Source organism: Salvelinus alpinus, chromosome 35, assembly GCF_045679555.1.
Source record: "Salvelinus alpinus chromosome 35, SLU_Salpinus.1, whole genome shotgun sequence".
Classification (NCBI taxonomy): Eukaryota; Metazoa; Chordata; class Actinopteri; order Salmoniformes; family Salmonidae; genus Salvelinus; species Salvelinus alpinus.
In genome coordinates, this window is record NC_092120.1 from 2,262,312 (window position 1) to 2,281,230 (window position 18,919).

General features: G+C 42.4%; 3 protein-coding genes across 11 annotated transcripts in view; 2 read left to right on the top strand and 1 right to left on the bottom strand.

Annotated features, from left to right (window-relative positions):
• The window catches only part of LOC139563939 (histone-lysine N-methyltransferase 2B-like), a 77,255-nt gene extending 74,384 nt beyond the window's left edge, over positions 1-2,871 (top strand). For both annotated transcript variants that reach the window (XM_071382983.1, XM_071382982.1), the window contains exon 34: positions 151-2,871. In XM_071382983.1, the coding sequence (XP_071239084.1) occupies positions 151-426 (276 nt within the window). In that variant the 3' untranslated portion in view covers positions 427-2,871. The remainder of the gene's footprint in view (positions 1-150) is intronic.
• Positions 2,872-3,313: 442 nt separating this feature from the next.
• On the bottom strand, positions 3,314-7,651 carry LOC139563968 (IGF-like family receptor 1). Its single transcript, XM_071383071.1, is given in 8 exon segments — positions 3,314-5,182; positions 6,032-6,139; positions 6,316-6,417; positions 6,590-6,689; positions 6,959-6,998; positions 7,137-7,326; positions 7,451-7,522; positions 7,525-7,651. Coding segments are annotated over 8 exon segments (957 nt in total). The 5' UTR covers positions 7,547-7,651; the 3' UTR covers positions 3,314-4,859.
• A 4,810-nt stretch (positions 7,652-12,461) lies between these two features.
• LOC139563962 (putative nuclease HARBI1) lies at positions 12,462-17,346 on the top strand. Of its 8 annotated transcripts, XM_071383060.1 has the most exons (11): positions 12,465-14,001; positions 14,293-14,363; positions 14,450-14,626; positions 14,717-14,778; positions 14,861-14,947; positions 15,035-15,076; positions 15,145-15,318; positions 15,398-15,433; positions 15,532-16,086; positions 16,368-16,479; positions 16,574-17,346. In XM_071383060.1, exons 1-8 carry the CDS (start codon positions 13,844-13,846, stop codon positions 15,431-15,433), a joined length of 807 nt encoding a protein of 268 aa, XP_071239161.1. In that variant the 5' UTR covers positions 12,465-13,843; the 3' UTR covers positions 15,532-16,086; positions 16,368-16,479; positions 16,574-17,346. The 8 variants fall into 8 exon arrangements, with proteins under 8 accessions (XP_071239159.1, XP_071239160.1, XP_071239161.1 ...); XM_071383059.1 differs by having other exon boundaries at positions 12,463-14,001; positions 15,145-15,433; XM_071383058.1 differs by having other exon boundaries at positions 12,462-14,001; positions 15,145-16,086.
• The last annotated feature ends 1,573 nt before the right edge of the window (positions 17,347-18,919 follow it).

Sequence of the window (18,919 nt, forward strand, 5' to 3'; positions counted from 1 at the left end):
TGGTTCATCCCAACGAGACCTTATTTGGTGGATTTGTTTTAAGTCCACTAATTGTGGGCTTGAATAAATACATGTTATTGATACCAACATAATACATGTTCCTTAAACTAAAACTAAGTCCCCTGTCTCTTTTCCCTCCTTCCTCCACAGGGTATCGGCTGCTACATGTTCCGTATCGATGACTTTGACGTGGTGGACGCCACCATGCACGGCAATGCGGCGCGCTTCATAAACCACTCATGCGAGCCCAACTGCTACTCGCGCGTCATCAACGTGGAGGGCCAGAAGCACATCGTCATCTTCGCCCTGCGCAAGATCTACCGGGGCGAGGAGCTCACCTACGACTACAAGTTCCCCATCGAAGACCCAGCAAGCAAGCTCAACTGCAACTGCGGGGCCCGGAAATGCAGACGCTTCCTCAACTAGGGGCAGGAGGAGGACTTGGTACTTCCACAGTCTCTGCAGGGGGAACAAGGCACAAGGAAAGGGGATGAGAGCAGAGGCAACAGATGAAGAGGTTAAAAGCCTTAAATTAAGGTTTTACTGGGTTGGGAGGTGGGGGAGGAGAAAATACAGGAAAGGATGGGCCACTACGAAAAGACTGGGAGAGGAACCAGGGCCAGGAGATGGGGGAGCAAGAGAGAAGAGGCCACACAGGGACATGTATCCATAAGCCCACATTGGCTCCTAACCGATATGCACCTGCCAGAGGTTGGACAAGTTCACCACAGGAGAGGGTGGAAGTAGCTACCGTTATAGCGTGGGTTGTTTCTTGAGAACAAGATACTGAACGCTGCAGACATCTGTTGTGGTTATGCTGGTTCTATGTTGCATGAAGGTATTTTCCTTGACGCCATAACGTCAAGCACTTTCTGTTGAAATAAGGGTGGACCAGAAAAGCTAGACTTGGAGAGATTCCTCATCTTTTTTTGTCGGGGGGGCAGGGGGAGATTTTTTAATTTTGACACCCATAATCATGTTGGCTCCATCCTCTACAGTTGATCCCTTAGCCATATCTCCATCTTTACTTGATTTATGAATCATTGTTTTATTTATTTGAAATTATTTTTCACAGAGCTCATCATGCGTCAGGTTGTACATATTTGCTTTCCGTTGACTTCAGAGAACCATGGTGCTAGATATGATGGGCCATAGGCTTTGTGGCTCCTAGGTCAGAGACCCTGCAAATAATACCTATTTTTCTATCCATTCTCCACTCGCCTCTCACACAGACCGGGGAAGGGACCTCCATTATGTTCAGTTAAACGGTTAGATAACGGTTAGTGTCACCCTTAAAGAGTTTGCTGCAGCTAAATCATATCTTTAAGAACTTTCCCTTCAATGTTTTTGTATGTAGCAAACACTACCCAATCCAAGAGTGACGAGTTTAGCTGGAAACCTCAGTGCGTCTTTTTTTATTTAAAAATATATTTTATTACTATCATGGCAAATGCTGATTACCTTTTGCAATAATATTAGGCCTACTGCTTTGCTGCGCTCCAGTTGCACATCTTTAGTGAACTAACAAAATCCAGACTCCATATTTCTCAACAAAGTACAGACTTCTCTCTGACATTCTCTGCAATCCACAAAGGGTGGAACACTGTGTTAGACCACTAAGAGATGTGTTATAAACTCTATATATACCCGACTGTGTGGACTGACAGCACCCCTGTGCACTGGAGATCTCAAGCATAGCGTTAGTACTGTACTCAGCACCTTAACGTTTGCTGTCGTACAACTTTAAAAAAGGCTGTCAGTCAGTTCATTCAGACATTAGGACATGAAATGTACACCCTGTTGTTCACATCTTTACAATAAGAGATTGCTTGAGCTCTAGAATAGTTGTATTTATTCATGTTTCTGTTCAGATTTTGGACTGGTGAAACTAGCTGTATAAATGGTGGTCTAGTGGGAAATCTTCCTCCCCTCGTTTCCTCTTTTTGTTTACTTTGTTACTTCTTCTTTCTCTTATTTGAACCTTGATGTTTGGGGACAGTTGTGTATTACATTTCAGCCTTTACACAAGACATTGGCCTAAAGCAGGTATTTTTTATTTGTTTTTGATTGTATTTCTTTGTTCTGGTAGAATTTTCATGGAGAAAGTACAGCAGGCCTTAGTATCGGCAGGCCATATAACAGGAGAATATCAAGCATTTGAGTCCACGCTGTTCTTCCCATCTGCGTGCTACAGAGAACCCTTCAAGATAGAGATAATAATCTAAAGGAAATGAGCACTGTCCTTTTGAAATGTAATAACCAGTTAGGAAGAGCTTAAGCCCACCAGCCTGCGTGACCAATCAGTGAGATTGAGCTTGTATTCCCATGTGTCAATCATCTAACACCCTTAGTTTGACAATAACAGGATTCATCTGTTTCAGGGATACGGCTATCCTTAACCTTGCTTCCTTTTCCGCTGAAAACCCCGCTCAGAGCAGGTTTCTCTATACCCACTCCACTCCCCAACCTCTTGCCAGGATTCTACCTCAGTTGTTCTGACAGAAAGAATACTAATGCAAAAAAGAGGATGATGACAATATAATAAGAGTAACTTGGTTTTAATGTCCTGCAGAGCTGGCCTGTGTGTTCGATGAAGCATGCAAAGCACTAGTTGGAAACCTGAAGTTACCATGACGATCTCTCCCAGAAATGGTTCAGAAAGCTGTATGTTCTATATGGTAGGGTTATTTTAAAGTATAACAAAGTGTTAAAGACATGAAAATATGTGTGAACTTGTCATTGTTACCTTGTACAAATAAGCCCTGAGTTTGTAAATAATTGTATACATATTTCTAAACCCGTTTAATTTTTCTATGCACTTTTTTTATTTATAATGTTTGCTTAATAAAGATGTTAAGATGTTTGAACAAATCAGACTTGATCATTTGAAAATTGAATTAAACAAATGCTAATATGACATTTATATAACATGCAATGTATAAATACAGCGATATTACGTTTGACATAAGATGATAATGATTGTGAGGGCCAGGTTGGGAACTTAACACTTGTTCTGAGTGCCTGAGATTTACTGTGCCATCTGACACATATCAAATCAGTTTCCTTGATCTTCTGATTTTGTGTGAGGATAATTTTCTATATACTGATCTTTACAGGAAACCTATTGATCGTAACAGTTTGAGGGCTTGATAGCTGTCACCCCCGCTTCCCATGGAATACAGTTTGCCCTACAGCCAATTCTGTCGAATCAAAAACAATCAGATTGACAGAAATATGGCTGAGATGCAAAGAAAATTCAAGGAGAGGGGGGTACAAAAATCCATAACCAATTCTTACACAGGGACACTCAATCTTAAATGAATAATTGTTTATTTGTCAGCGTGCTGGAGAGGTTCCAACCAACTCAATGCACTATAGTACACATGTCTGTCAGAAAACTCTGCCGGGGCAGTCCCAACCGTTGTCTTATATACGGCTATACACAGACAAGTTATATTTGCATGATTTGGCATAATTCATTAATCATTACCGTTTTGTTTCATCCATGTGACCGACCAATACTGTTTCATAACGTGACAGACCAACACCTCACGAGACTTCTTTCTCTAAGCTGATACCTTGAATCTGAGATCTTTTGTTTATTCTCAAAACACGGTCTGGGCCTACTGCCAAATTTCAGCTACTCATAGGTGTGATTTGTACAGTCAGCCACTTGCATGAACACAGAAATTGGTGTATAGAACACAGAAATTAGATAAGAATGGCACAAACATTAAAATGTCCCTTAATCTCTTTCAAGGACAGTCTTGCAAAAAGCAGCATTCTTGCATCCTCACTACCCCTCATTTAAAGTGCTCTGAACAAATTAAGGGAATCGTTCACAAACATTGCCACATTCTACGGTCCGCTGACACTATCGGTAATGTGTTTTTGGACCCTCCCTTGGTCGTATTTTCACGGGGCAGAAATCTCTGATCAATTGGTAAACTGATTTACCACCCCAAAATACTCCTGCACAATGTCTATTTGCACCTCTACCGGATGGAAACTACAAGTGTAACAGCTACGCTCAATACAATGTCACTTACAAATGTAGATCCTTTAAACACCCCCAAACAAAGGTGTTATCACGTGCTTCCCTAAGGCAGTTATTTATCTTAGAACTTGTCCTTGTGGTAAAAATGAACACTCGATTTCGTACCTACGTTATATCGGCATCAAACACGTCACCCTCCCTAGGAGGGGGTGACCTCGACAATTTGTTAAAACGAGAGGCTGCCTGGATCTTTACTTTAAAGACCCTTGCTCCCCTCGGTCTCAACGTAGACTGATCTGAAGCCATTACCTTGATCTTGCTATTCATTATAAATGTTTGTAGGCCTATGTAGCAAAATGTTATCTATGATTGTATGCTATCCATTCATGTTTTTTGTATGTTCTATTTATATCTGAAAATAAACAAATGATATCAAGCCACACCCGGTCATGATTAGAGACACTTGTGTGTGTCCTTCGACACAATATAAACTAGTCACCCCACAGTGTTTGTCATTATACCCTGATGAAGACAGGTTGTCTGTCAAAACGTTGGTTATTAGGTTAGTATATTATTGCATCTGAGCTCCTAGAGTGTGCAGCTCTTCTTTTTCAGTACACCGGGGTTAACATCCCTGCATTAAGTTATAAGTGCCATGTTATCGCAGTTAAATATCTTACTTGAACCCTAATGCAAAATAACAGTGCTCCCAATCACTGCCTTGGGGCTTTGGGGTCCCCAAGAAAAGCATGCCACCTACTGGCCCTCCTGTTATATCTCAGTGCCTTGGCAGGGGGTAGAGACTCGCGGTTGTATCTGGATGGAGCCATCTCTTCCGGACCCAACACAGAACACACCCAGACTAGAACACCTTAAGCAAGCTGAGCTTGGTGAGCACCGCCACTGCGTCGTTCCGGTCCATCTCTCTCAGCAGCCTGGCCAGGTGTCCTACAGTCCACTCTGGGTGCTTGGTGGTGACCCCCTCCAGCACGGCCCTCAAGGGGCTCTTGCTCTCCCTCAGGGAGTAGGTGTAGGTAATCCAGGTGGCGGGGAATGAGCAGCGAGATGCTAGGTGGCTGGTGTTCTTCACCCCAGGGCTCTCCGGGTCCAGCAGGATCACAAGCTCCTCTAGAACATCCAGGTTGTCCAGAACCGTCTGCAGTGGCGCCGACTGGAGGTCAGGACCTGGTGAGACGAGGGGAAATATCACTAAGGGTGAGTGACATGCCTGTAATGCTGACTTGTGTCAATCCAGAGCCAAATACGTAAATCAAGTATTAATGGGTCGTTCCACAAAATTAGTCCCTTTTGGGTGGAGAAAAACCTGATTTCACCTCATTTTAACATTCTGTCATGAAGAGCACACGGTCAACTTAATAAAAAACATGATTTCCCCATATCAAGAGGTGAAATAAAATAACTACTATATTAAGTGACTAATAAAGTAACAGGGTTGACAATTTCATCTTAAATTAGCCATAAATCCCCTTTTGACGGGGAATGGAAGCTTTTGTGTAACAGGGAGGGGCAATTGAATGCAAGCTTCACAATGTAAATTGTTGGGTAACAGGGTTGACGTGTTCTGCTCAACCCACTCAGTTTTCAACCTCAAAACACCAGAAAATGTACAAAAAGAGTAGCACCAGCTCACCTGCTTTTACACTATGATTTGACTATTAGATGTTTAATGTTTCTTTTGAAACAATTATTTTAAAAGGAACAGTTTAACATCTTTTCAGTCTTCATTGAATTATCCATGTGGTCAACATTAAAGGGCACTTCCTTTAATGTAACAGGCTTTTAAAATTAAATATGGGGCACAATTTCTACTTAAAATATGAAAGACACAAAAGGGACCCTTTTCGTTGAACCAGCCACATGTCATGGGATATTTGTGCTGAAATTCAAGTGGCGCGCTAAAACATCAAGAGCCTTTTAGCAACTTATGGAAGAGTAGTGATGTAGAGGTACTAGTAATACCAATGAATAACAGACTGGTAGTAGCTCTATTAGTAATAGCACTTGATAACTCACTCAAAATGTCCTCTAGGCTCCTGGTCTCTGACTGTAACAGAGCAATCTCTTCATTGACAGCTGCTGTTGTCTTACTGCTCTGTGACCGTTGGTGGGTATTCTCCTTATCTGTGTCAAACCACAACCATTCAAACATAGGACAGGAAAAAAGTGCTTTTTACACAGACTAAGGTAAGTGGAAGAGTTAAAGCGGTTTTAAGCAAACATGTGAAACCAGTTGGTCTGTGTTATACATTGACAGTTTGACATTTTTTATTCTCCCTAATGCTTATCATCCTGCTCACCTCTGAAGCAAAAAGCTCTTGATCTTCTCCTTCTCGTCTTAATATAGATGAATAAGAGAAATGCAAGTACAGAGAAAACCAAGATGACAGTAAGCACTATCCCTGAAAGACCACAGAGGAGTGTGACAATGAGCAGTTAGACATGTTCAGCAGTATCCTAACAAAACAGTTTAGTCATATTTTTGAATGGTGGTATTATCTGGTATTATCAAACTCAGTACCTTTTAAATGACTTCTAAAATGGCTCATATTTGGGGGTTGGGTTGGAACTTACACGCAGTCTGATGTAATGTCGGATCAATGTGTTTGGCTGTGGTGGGATTTGATGTTGACACTTGGACCCTTAACGTTGTTGACCGTTGCACACGTTGAGTCTGAAATTTATGTGAAGTCAACATATTAATTTTGTCATTCATAATGTAATACATTTGTTTTGTTTGCTCATTGCCCTATTGAGAAGACATTGACCAAAATTGAAAACATTTGTGAATAAATATCCTCCCTGGGGCACTGTTGTTGATGTAGTTAGAGTCCACAGATTAATAACAGCCATGATAAATTTGAGAGTGGTCTTCAAAGTCTACCACACAGACGCTCTTAATTAAATAGCATCGTCAGCTTCATCATCATAGGTGAAACTCACCGTGGTACTCAGGGCTCCATTCCAACACCGTGTCTGGTTCCTAGACATAGGGTCTACAGTTAAACATTTTACTCAAACAACCAAGCACAGATAGTTTCAGCACCAGATTGAAAACAAATGGCCATCCTTTATTTTCCAATCAAGATTTGAAGCTATCCCAGAGAGAATTTGCGCTCACCCCTCTACGCAGCATTGCGTGTCTGTCGTTGCGTTGCATTCGGACAGCTTTTGATTTGGAGCGCAAGGAGAACAGGTTTTGCATTTCACGGAGCTCCCGTTATTGAAGGTCTGTGCGGCACACGGTCGATACGGTCTTTCCGCTGTTCCCCCATCGTCATGCCTGCCACAGTTTGGACTAAATTCGTACCCTGATCGAAAATAATATTTGTTTGTAGACCACAAGTGCGCGCTGTGCACAGAAAAACATCAAAACGTAGCAACATCAAAATCTTTATTTTAAATCAAGTTATCTTTGCAGCATGTCGAGCTCACCTGGTCGGATCAGATTATGTTGATGACATGGCACACATGTATTACTCAACTCATCCCAAAATGTATCCAATTACAATTATGAGAATAGTGGCCCATTTCGTTCAGAGAAGACGTAAGGAATAGACTAGGCTCTGTTAGAGCAAGCGAAACAGCAACCCTGTCTCAGTATTTCAGTGTTGCCAACTCCTCAGTAAGGAAAGTAGCTATTGGCTGTCCTAAAAGTAGCGAGAAGTCGCTAAATGACGTCATCGCCTAATGTGCATAATTGGCCATGTGCATTTAATTGTGATGGACGCTGTAGAAGAGAGGAATAATGTCGTGGGAGAGACAGAAAGTGAGTAAAAAACACCCTAAATATGTTTTGAACTACAAATGAACTTTCTTCTGTCAATTCTTTTTTTTTTTTTATGTCACAATTCCAACCCTCCTCCTTTATCTGGGCTTGGGACCTGCAAAAGTGACCCAAAAGAGACACTGGCAGAGTTACTTAGTTTTTTCATTATATATATATATATATCTTTTTTTTATATATATATTCCCGCCCTAAACCAGGGCGGGATCAGCCAGCGGCGGCTTCCCGCATGCGCGATTCATTTGCAGTCTGGACTCGGAGGGGTGAACATCTCCTGCTCTGACTGCAGCTGGGAGGGATTACTGCACGAGGACTGGGCCGCCTGTGAGTGCTTTGGGACGGGGGTGGGGTGGGGTGGGGTGGGGTGGGACGGGGGTGGGGTGGGGTGGGACGGGGGTGGGGTGGGACGGGGGTGGGGTGGGACGGGGGCGGGGCGGGGGCGGGGCGGGGCGGGGGCGGGGCGGGGCCCACTGCAGCACCCGCTGCTCGTTGAGAAGAGTAAGAACGATATGTGCTTTCACGTCAGAGTCTCCAAAAGTCTCCAATAACACCAGAAAAAGTTGCTAGATTTGTCGCTAGTCGCTTTTTTGAAAATGTGTCGCTAGAGGGGTCTGAATACTCGCTAAATATAGCGACGGAGTCGCTAAGTTGGCAACACTGCTCAGTATGTTTCGACCTTGTATCGGATTCTGTCTGGACCGAAAGTGTATGGCATGTCATCCTATTTCTGTTCAGAGAGCATCAGATAGGCCTACATGGGCTACATATAGAGGGCGGTTTTTCTCTCGTTCGGATGCTTTCAATTTTATTCACTTCAAGGGCTTTATTGGCATGGGAAACATGTTAACATTGCTAAAGCAAGTGAAGTAACAACAGGTCACAAATCTTGCTGCTGTGAGTGCACTGTGGTATTTCACCCAATAGATATGGGAGTTTATTAAAATTGGGTTTGTTTTTGAATTCTTTGTGGATCATTGTAATCTGAGGGAAATATGTGTCTCTAATATGGTCATACATTTGGCAGGAGATTAGGAAGTGCAGCTCAGTTTCCACCTCATTTTGTGTGCACATAGCCTGTTTTCTGTTGAGAGCCAGGTCTTTCTCAATAGCAAGGGTATGCTCACTGAGTCTGTACATTGTCAAAGCTTTCCTTAAGTTTGGGTCAGTCACAATGGTCAGGTATTCTGCCACTGTGTACTCTCTGTTTAGGGCCAAATAGCGTTCTAGTTTGCTCAGTTTTTTTTATTCTTTCCAATGTGTCAAGTAATTATCTTTTTGTTTTTTCATGATTTGGTTGTGTCTAATTGTGTTGCTGTCCTGGGGGTCTGTGGGGTCTGTTTGTGTTTGTGCTTTCTCTGGTGATATCGTTTCAGCACAGATGAAGCGAGAGGGCTCACTCTCACCAAAATCTGTCCAGAATAAGCCCAATTAGTTTCTATGGGAATAATATGCAGAGCTAAACTTGTCGCCTGCCTTCCCGCCATTGGAACAAAGACTCCCATTTTAAGGGCGGAGACATGAACATCTCATCATTATATACAGATCTCTGGTTTCAGCACCTTGCAAATTGTAAAGGAAAGTTGGTGGGTGAAAAGTGCACTGTTAGGATGCTGGATTGCCCTAAAGTAAATTGATGTTACACCAAAATTATATAATTACTCCTGTCTAAATAATATCATTAAAATACTTCACCAGAGAGCATGACATTGCCACGGAGGATCTTTTTTTAATTTTTTATCTGTGGATTGCTTCAAATCACAAGTGTGTTTGGGAAGCCCAAATTTGGGTAGTGCATGTGTGGCAGTAGGTCTAGCTGATTGAGTTGCAGCTGTCAGTGAAAAGCGTCTAAAACGTGTGAACATATTGTGCCTTGAGTATAATTGAAAATGTTGCAACAAGAAGAAGGTACAGGGGAGGGGTGTGTGGCGAAGATATGGTGCGTCTCTCTCTAGAATGCATTCATATGTAGGAAAGTGCCCATTTGGCAATGGCTTATTTCTTATTGTCTTAACTCACCAGGTACACCACAAATACAGTGCATTCGGAAAGTATTCAGACCCCTTGACTTTTTCCACATTTTGTTGCATTACAGCCTTATTCTAAAATGGATTGAACCATTTTCCCCCCTCATCAATCTACACACAATACCCCATAATGAAAAAGCAAAAACGTGTCCCTGTATGGAAATCAAAGGCCCGTCCAACTGATTCGTTCTGCTGCCGGCCCTGGAAAAGGGTAGGAGGGTTGGATTGTGGGAGGTGGCTACATGGTAGTAGATAGAGCTCAACTACATTAGGCCTCTGCTTATTTATTAGATATGAGATACATACACAAGCAGCCCAATTCTGATCTTTTGGTCAATTATGGGCAAAAGAGCTGAGCCAATTAAGACCAATTAATTTTAAAAAAAGATCAGAATTGGGCTGCCTGTGTAAATACAGTCCAAGTTATTTGTTCATCTTATTCATTAGTTAAAGGCAGTTGAGGATATTCGGAGGAGGAAGTGGAGGACCATCCTCTTCAGTGAATTTCATAAAAAATTAAAACAGTGAAAAATTTAAAAGTTTAACTTTTTAGATAAAACTATACCAAATATATTCAAATGTCAGCAAGTAATTGAATAAAACACACGGTTTTTCAATGAAGGTCTACAGTAGCCTCAACAGCACTCTCTAGTGTAGCACCATGGTGTAGCCAGGGGAAATCTAGTTTCCATCCTCTTCTGGGCACATTGACTTCAATACAAAACCTAGTAGGCTTGTGGGTCTCACGGCCTTCCATAGACTTACACAGTAATTATGACAACTTCCGGAGGACGTCATCCAACCTAGCAGAGCTCTTGCAGCATGAACTGACATGTTGTCCACCCAATCAAATGATCAGAGAATGAATATAGTACTGAAAGCATAAGCTATAGCCAGCTAGCACTGCAGTGCATAAAATGTTGTGAGTAGTTGACTCAAAGAGAAAAACAATAGTATAACAGTTTTGAACAACTTAATTTATTCCTAAATTAAGGAGAAGCAAGAGAGCGCGAGAGAGAGAGCTATATTTTGTTGTATTTAAAAAAAACTTTCACCTTCACTTAACTAGAAAATGCAGCTAGCTAGTTTAGCCTACTCAAACACCTGGCTCAAACAGAGAGGGATGCTAGGTTAGCTAGCTGGCTATGGCTATCAAACACTGGAACTCTTCTAAGTCGAAGTAAGCTTTTGGTTTTATTGATTTATTGCCACCGGGGCCCGCCGATGTAGCTGCTTACTGTACACTGTACTGCATGTTTGTAGCGTGTTTACTAACGCGTTATTTCTAGTAGCTATGTTGACTATGATGTTAATATGGTGACAATGATGTAGGCTGTGTGTAGCAGTTCAAATGTCTTAGGGATAGGCATCCCGTCAACAGGACAGTTGTAAATCATGCAGCGCCGTGTGTCACGATCGCAGATTTTAGAGAAACAACAAATGTCGGTACATATAAGCTTCTTATATCAGCTGAAAGCTTAAATTCTTGTTAATATAACTGCACTGTCCAATTCACAGTAGCTATTACTGCAAAAAAATGCCATGCTATTGTTTGAGGAGAGCTCCTAACAACAAAACACTTTTTTTCACCGCGATAGGTTTGATAAATTCACCTCTGAAGGTGAAATGTGTACTTATATTCTGAAATCTTGCTCTGATTTATCATCCCAAGGGTCACAGAGATACCATGAAGTGTCGTTTTCTCAGATAAAATAATTTTTCATATCCTAAAAAGGTCCATATAGCATGCATGATCGATTTTGCATTCCCCCCCCGCAGCTAATCGCCCAAGCCTCCCCACCTGGACTCGTACAAATCAGCTGGGCTAGACAATCTGGACCCTCTCTTTCTAAAACTATCCGCCGCCATTGTTGCAACCCCTATTACCAGCCTGTTCAACCTCTCTTTCGTATCGTCTGAGATCCCTAAAGATTGGAAAGCTGCCGCGGTCATCCCCCTCTTCAAAGGGGGTGACACCCTAGACCCAGACTGTTACAGACCTATATCGATCCTGCCCTGCCTATCTAAAGTCTTCGAAAGCCAAGTTAATAAACACATCACTGACCATTTCGAATCCCACCGTACCTTCTCCGCTGTGCAATCCGGTTTCCGAGCCGGTCACGGGTGCACCTCAGCCACGCTCAAGGTACTAAACGATATCATAACCGCCATCGATAAAAGACAGTACTGTGCAGCCGTCTTCATCGACCTGGCCAAGGCTTTCGACTCTGTCAATCACCGTATTCTTATCGGCAGACTCAATAGCCTTGGTTTTTCTAATGACTGCCTCGCCTGGTTCACCAACTACTTTGCAGACAGAGTTCAGTGTGTCAAATCGGAGGGCATGTTGTCCGGACCTCTGGCAGTCTCTATGGGGGTACCACAGGGTTCAATTCTCGGGCCGTCTCTTTTCTCTGTATATATCAATGATGCCTCTCTTGCTGCGGGTGATTCCCTGATCCACCTCTACGCAGACGACACCATTCTGTATACTTCTGGCCCTTCCTTGGACACTGTGCTAACTAACCTCCAAATGAGGTCATACGGAAGGAGTCATACAACACTCCTTCCGTGGCCTCCAACTGCTCTTAAACGCTAGTAATACCAAATGCATGCTTTTCAACCATTCGCTGCCTGCACCCGCCCGCCCGACTAGCATCACCACCCTGCACGGTTCTGACCTAGAATATGTGACCAACTATAAATACCTAGGTGTCTGGTTAGACTGTAAACTCTCCTTCCAGACTCATAGTAAACATCTCCAATCCAAAATCAAATCAAGAATCGGCTTTCTATTTCGCAACAAAGCCTCCTTCACTCATGCCGCAAAACTTACCCTAGTAAAACTGACTATCCTACCGATTCTCGACTTCAGCGATGTCATCTACAAAATAGCTTCAAATACTCTACTCAGGAAACTGGATGCAGTCTATCACAGTGCCATCCGTTTTGTTACCAAATCACCTTATACCACCCACTACTGCGACCTGTATGCTCTCGTCTGCTGGCCCTCGCTACATATTCGTCGCCAGACCCCCTGGCTCCAGGTCATCTATAAGTCTATGCTAGGTAAAGCTCCGCTGTAACGCTTGTCGTGGTTGGAAGAAGAGGAGGACCAATGCGCAGCGTGGTAAGTGTCCATATTGTTTTAATACGAAATAATGAACACTGAACAAAAACAAGAAAACGACAAACGAACACTCCTGTACGGTGAAACAAAAACACAGAACAGAAAATAATCACCCACAACACACAATGAAAAACAGGCTACCTAAATATGGCTCCCAATCAGAGACAACGACTGACACCTGCCTCTGATTGAGAACCATACTAGGCCAAACACATAGAAATAGAACAATCGAACAAAACATAGAAAAAACAACATAGAATGCCCACCCCAACTCACGCCCTGACCAAACTAAAATAAAGACATAACAAAGGAACTAAGGTCAGAACGTGACATCTGCCTTATCTCAGTTCACTGGTCACGATAACAACACCCACCCGTAGCACACGTTCCAGCAGGTATATCTCACTGATCACCCCCAAAGCCAACACCTCATTTGGCCGCCTTTCCTTCCAGTTCTCTGCTGCCAGTGACTGGAACGAATTGCAAAAATCGCTGAAGTTGGAGACTTTTATTTTCCTCACCAACTTTAAACATCAGCTATCTGAGCAGCTAACTGATCGCTGCAGCTGTACATAGTCCACCTGTAAATAGCCCACCCAATCTACCTACCTCATCCCCATACTGTTTTTATTTTATTTACTTTTCTGCTCTTTTGCACACCAGGGGCCTGTTGCACAAAAGTAGAATTAAGACATCCGGGATAAATGACTCAGCTGAGCTCAATGAAGCCAAAACATGTGCGTCCAGGCTTAATTGGTTGCACAAAGACCAAGCCAGGATGAGCAGACACGGATTCATTAAGCCAGGTGAAACCAATCCTGGATAGGTGCGCGCTCACGGCTCACTCAAATAGACCCCGCCACAGATCACAGATTAACTGATTTACCATGGCAACTAGAGCCGCGTACTTTTCCCCGTCGGAAGCACAAATCCTCATGGAGGCATACGAGGAGGTAAAAGATATAATTAAGAAGAAAGGCAACACCGCCACAGTGATAAAGCAAAGAGAAAAAGCGTGGCAAAGTATTGCAGACCGCCTGAATGCGTAAGTAGTGCACAATTACACACTCACCGCTCCGCTGAAACATCACAATTACAATTCAAATATTTAATTCACATCTCCAAAAATGCAGTTGTACTGTAATTATGAAACGGTTAAATTTTTAATTGAAATGCACTGCAGATATGAGTGAAATTGTGTAAAGTAACTCCATCACACTGTATAAAGCTATGATAAATTTTTTGATATTTTTACTGAAAACAAGACAAAAATACCAAGTAATTTTTTGCAGTGTGACTCCATTAAATGTGTGTGTGTGTGTGTGTGTGTGTGTAGATTAAACATGAACGGGCCAAAACGGACATGGCAGCAGGTCAAAATCAAATACAAGAACATTCTGCAGAATGGTATGGTCCCTGACTAATTTTAACAAAGCACAAGCATATATTGTACCCAGAAGGTGCCTGCTCACACATTGTCTGTACTGTTTTAGCAGTGAAAAAGAATACCCACAGACAAGGCACGGGTGGTGGGTCACCAAAGGCTGACCTTACCCCAGCAGAGGACATGGCCTTGGAGCTAAATAAAGGCAGGCCCGTCTTAGAGGGGATCCCTGGGGGGAAAGAGACGAGCATAGGTTCCTCCCAAGATGCCACCCGCTTCATTCAAGGTATGTCCTTCCATCTCTACATGGGATACAACCACATTCATATTGAATCAATTTGGACTGTCTGACTTTGGTTTACCTATTGCCTTGCAGTGTCTGGCAGCACTGTGTTCCTGTTAGAGCCACCAGCACAAGCACCAGACGATGCTGATCCAGTGAGTACTCCATCAAAGGCATACTGTAGGCCTGGCATGTCTTGTCTACTAGCTTCAATATGAATCCGATTAAATGTGATAGGGTGAAGGCCCCAGTGCAGCAGCAACAGCACATGATGGAGATGATGATGAGGAGGAGACCATCTCTCTGGATTCCAGAAGGCATGAGGTATCATGTTAAGACTGTGAAAGTACTATTTACTCTACAATGGTGAGGAGTCCTCATCAAAATCAAAAAATCTAATTTCTTTTACAGGACCCAGATGCTATACAGTGGGAAAACCAGCCTGGCAACATAGTGCGTATTAATAAAAGGACACCACATCCTGCCAAATTCCAGCTGCGCTAATTGTATTGTGTTCACAGAGCTCACAAGCTATCAGAAAGTTGTATGGCAACCACCTCCGGCGCCAAATAGAACTGGCAGACATAGACATTCAGTACAAGAAGAAAAAGATGGAAAATCTTGCACTGGAGTCCGAAATAAAAAAGAGGACAATTAGGAAACTGGACCTTGAAATAAAAAAACTTGAGAGGGAGGTGAGATATGCCTTCAATGTACACTGTATGCTAACTGTAACACAAATGTATTAATCATTATTTTTCTTTCCTCCCCCAGCTCCAAGAAGATGACACAGCTCAAAATAAAAATTAGGTATATTCTCGTAAAGTCAAGTGAGCCATGACATATGAGCTCTTATTGTGAGCACACAGGACGGTGGCATCTTTCTAAGGTTTTTTTTATTTTCCCAGCAATCAGTACAACCAAGTCATCGTTATAAGGCATCGCCCTCTTTTGCCCACCCCCCCAGCACCAGGTGTGGCCACTAGCCTATATGAAGGCCCAAAATTGTGTGTTCCTTTCTGCTCTGACAATGGCATGCCCATTCGTGCGAGATGTGGTGGATGAAGAAGCACTTGTGCTGAGGAGAGCCTTCAGGCGAGAAAGGGTCTTCAGGGACCGGTTGGACCCACTGGCCTTCCCTGATGACCATCTATATGAAAGATACAGGTTTTCTGCAGATGGCATCAGGTATCTATGCAGACTACTGGGTCCCAGGATTAAGCACCGCACTGCACGGAGCCATGCACTGAGTGTGGAGCAAATGGTTTGTGTGGCCTTGCGCTTTTTTGCTAGTGGAGCCTTCCTGTACTCAGTGGGGGATGCAGAACAGCTGAACAAGGCCACAATTTGCCGCACAATAAGGAGTGTGTGTCTGGCTATCAAAGCATTAGCAGATGTCTTCATCTCCTTCCCTGGCCACAGAAGACTCTGTGACATCAAAGAGGAGTTCTATAGGATTGCAGGTAAGAGGATCTACAAATTACAGGACAACTGTTAACACATAGTAGGATACTCATTACTTTGTGTGACAGGTTTCCCCAATGTCATTGGTGCAGTGGACTGCACACACATAAGGATAAAAGCCCCCTCAGGTGCCCATGAGGCCGATTTTGTGAATAGGAAATCCTTTCACAGCATTAATGTTCAGGTGAACATAACTTTTTGATATTGTCCATTGACGAACACTCTGCATTGCCAGTGATGTGCATTGATTGGTGTAATATTCCTCATCTTATGATTTCAGATGGTCTGCAATGCTGACTGTGTGATCAGCAATGTTGTGGCAAAATGGCCTGGCTCAGTCCATGACTCCAGAATCTTTCGGGCCTCTGAAATCTATCAGTGCCTATCACAAGGTAAGCCACACAACCCCTATTTATAACCATCATGGCTGTGTCAAGAATATCACTGTGTTTATGAGGTAGTAATGATGAGATTTTGTGTTGACAGGTGAATTCTCTGGTGTGTTGCTGGGAGACAGGGGGTATGGCTGCCAGCCTTTTCTCCTGACACCTTTCACAGACCCCCAGGAAGCACAGCAGGCCTACAACCATGCCCATGCCAGGACCAGGGCCAGAGTTGAAATGACCTTTGGCCTCCTGAAGGCACGCTTTCACTGCCTTCACAAATTAAGGGTCAGCCCTGTTAGGGCATGTGATATTACTGTGCCTTGTGCTGTCCTCCACAATGTGGCCTGCCTGAGGAAGGAGAGGGCCCCCAGAGTGCCACCAGCCATGGACTGGGACAATCCGGCAATCTTCCCTGATGACGACAGTGGTCGGCTGCTGAGGGACCAATATGTGTTGAATTATTTTAGTTAGTATGTGTGCTTTCAATTTTGGTTAAATATGTCCTGCGGTGGCAGAGGAATTTGGTTTTTTTTGGGTTCGTTTTTTGACGAATTTGGCCTCTTATGATGTTTGTGCGGTATACTGTGTGTAATACAAGGCTGCAGGGAGGCTACTGCATCCATTCATTTGTCTGTTCAGTTGATGTGTATGGATTTGTCCTGCATTTATTTTAGTGTGCAGACATGCAGGGTGTGTTATATACAGACCTTTGAATGTGTATGTATCATTTTGTATAATATGCTTGGATTCTGTGCTTTCCATCTTGTAGAGTCACTGTGACTTCAGTTTCGAAAGGAGCTGATGGTTTACCTGCTTTGTTTTGTCCTTATTCAATAAAGGAACATAATGTTACACATTGTGTTTTTATATTCATATGGAATGTGTATTTGTTTATATGACAGAGTACTAGGGCCACACTGAAGAAAAAGGATAAAGTCATAAATTTATGAGGCTGGTTCTTTCTGCAGAAAAGCTACATATTGTTTTTACAGTTTTGATACTTATGACAATGTGATACTTAATATTCTGGCACATCAGCATGTCTTTGTTTATGAAACCATACTGAAGTACAATTTCACGAAATGCCCCACATCTGTCATTTTAACAACTGTCCTCCTTTAAAACAACTGGTTACAATATTATGACTTGTGTTTTTTTCCCCTCTGTGGCCCTAATATTCTATCATTTTATATATAGCCTTATAGTCTATGGGAAACTGTAAATTATCTAATGATAGCAACATCATCTAAAAATCATTTTTTATCCAAAATCATTGAAATTAATGATCACAAACGTTTAAATAATAACAGTGGGTCTAGTTATATGTGATAACAATGTATAGTGAGCAGTGAAATAACTATTGGTTTCCATTTGTGGTGACTGCTGACTGACATTAGGGATGAGATTAAATAGATCCTGGAATTTAGCCTGGTCTGGAGCAGGCTAGCTCCACAGAATAAATCTCCATGGTAATTTATACCATAACATATCCTCCTGCCCCCTATCCATCTTTAGTGCAACCGGATTACGGATCAATTGAGCCAGGATCACCAAGATATCCTGGCTTAATCCCTTATCCTAGTTTTGTGCAACAGGCCCCAGTATCTCTACTTGCACATCATCATCTGCTCATTTATCACTCCAGTGTTAATCTGCTAAATTGTAATTATTCGCTCCTATGGCCTATTTATTGCCTACCTCCTCCTCATGCCTTTTGCACACACTGTATATAGATTTTCTTTTTTTTCTACTGTCATTGACTTGTTTATTGTGTTATTGGCTTGTTTATTGTTTACTCCATGTGTAACTCTGTGTTGTTGTCTGTGTCTTACTGCTTTGCTTTATCTTGGCCAGGTCGCAGTTGTAAATGAGAACTTGTTCTCAACTAGCCTACCTGGTTAAATAAAGGTGAAATAAAAAATAAAATAAAACTTGCAAAGAAAGGAATCTGTGAAAATCTAACCCTAAACGTTATTTCAACCAGTCAAATTATGTTCGTATTTATTCCTCAGAGATCCTAGAACGTAACCAGACTTCACAATATCATTAGGAGTGTAGTATATCCTGTAGGACACCAAATTTGGTCAGAGAGCGACGCCTTAATGGCGCGCCGATGACACGGGCGGTCTACACTTGATTGACTGTAACTTTGTTAAATATACACCAATCGGGGTCAAACAAAGCTAGCTACAGTTGAAGTTGGAAGTTTACATACACCTTAGCCAAATACATTTAAACTCAGCTTTTCACAATTCCTGACATTTAATCCAAGTAAAAATTCCCCGTCTCAGGTCAGTTAGGATCACCACTTTATTTTAAGAATGTGAAATGTCAGAATAATAGTAGAGAGAATTATATATTTCAGCTTTTATTTCTTTCATCACATTCCCAGTGGGTCAAAAGTTTACATGCACTCAATTAGTATTTGGTAGCATTGACTTTTAAA

Excerpts from the sequence above, each read along its gene's own strand:
- LOC139563962 (XM_071383053.1), top strand. The coding sequence starts at position 15,615 with ATGAAGGCCCAAAATTGTGTGTTCCTTTCTGCTCTGACAATGGCATGC. Across the intron at positions 16,272-16,367 it reads TTCACAGCATTAATGTTCAG|ATGGTCTGCAATGCTGACTG; the intron begins GTGAACATAACT and ends TTATGATTTCAG. Across the intron at positions 16,480-16,573 it reads CTATCAGTGCCTATCACAAG|GTGAATTCTCTGGTGTGTTG; the intron begins GTAAGCCACACA and ends TTGTGTTGACAG.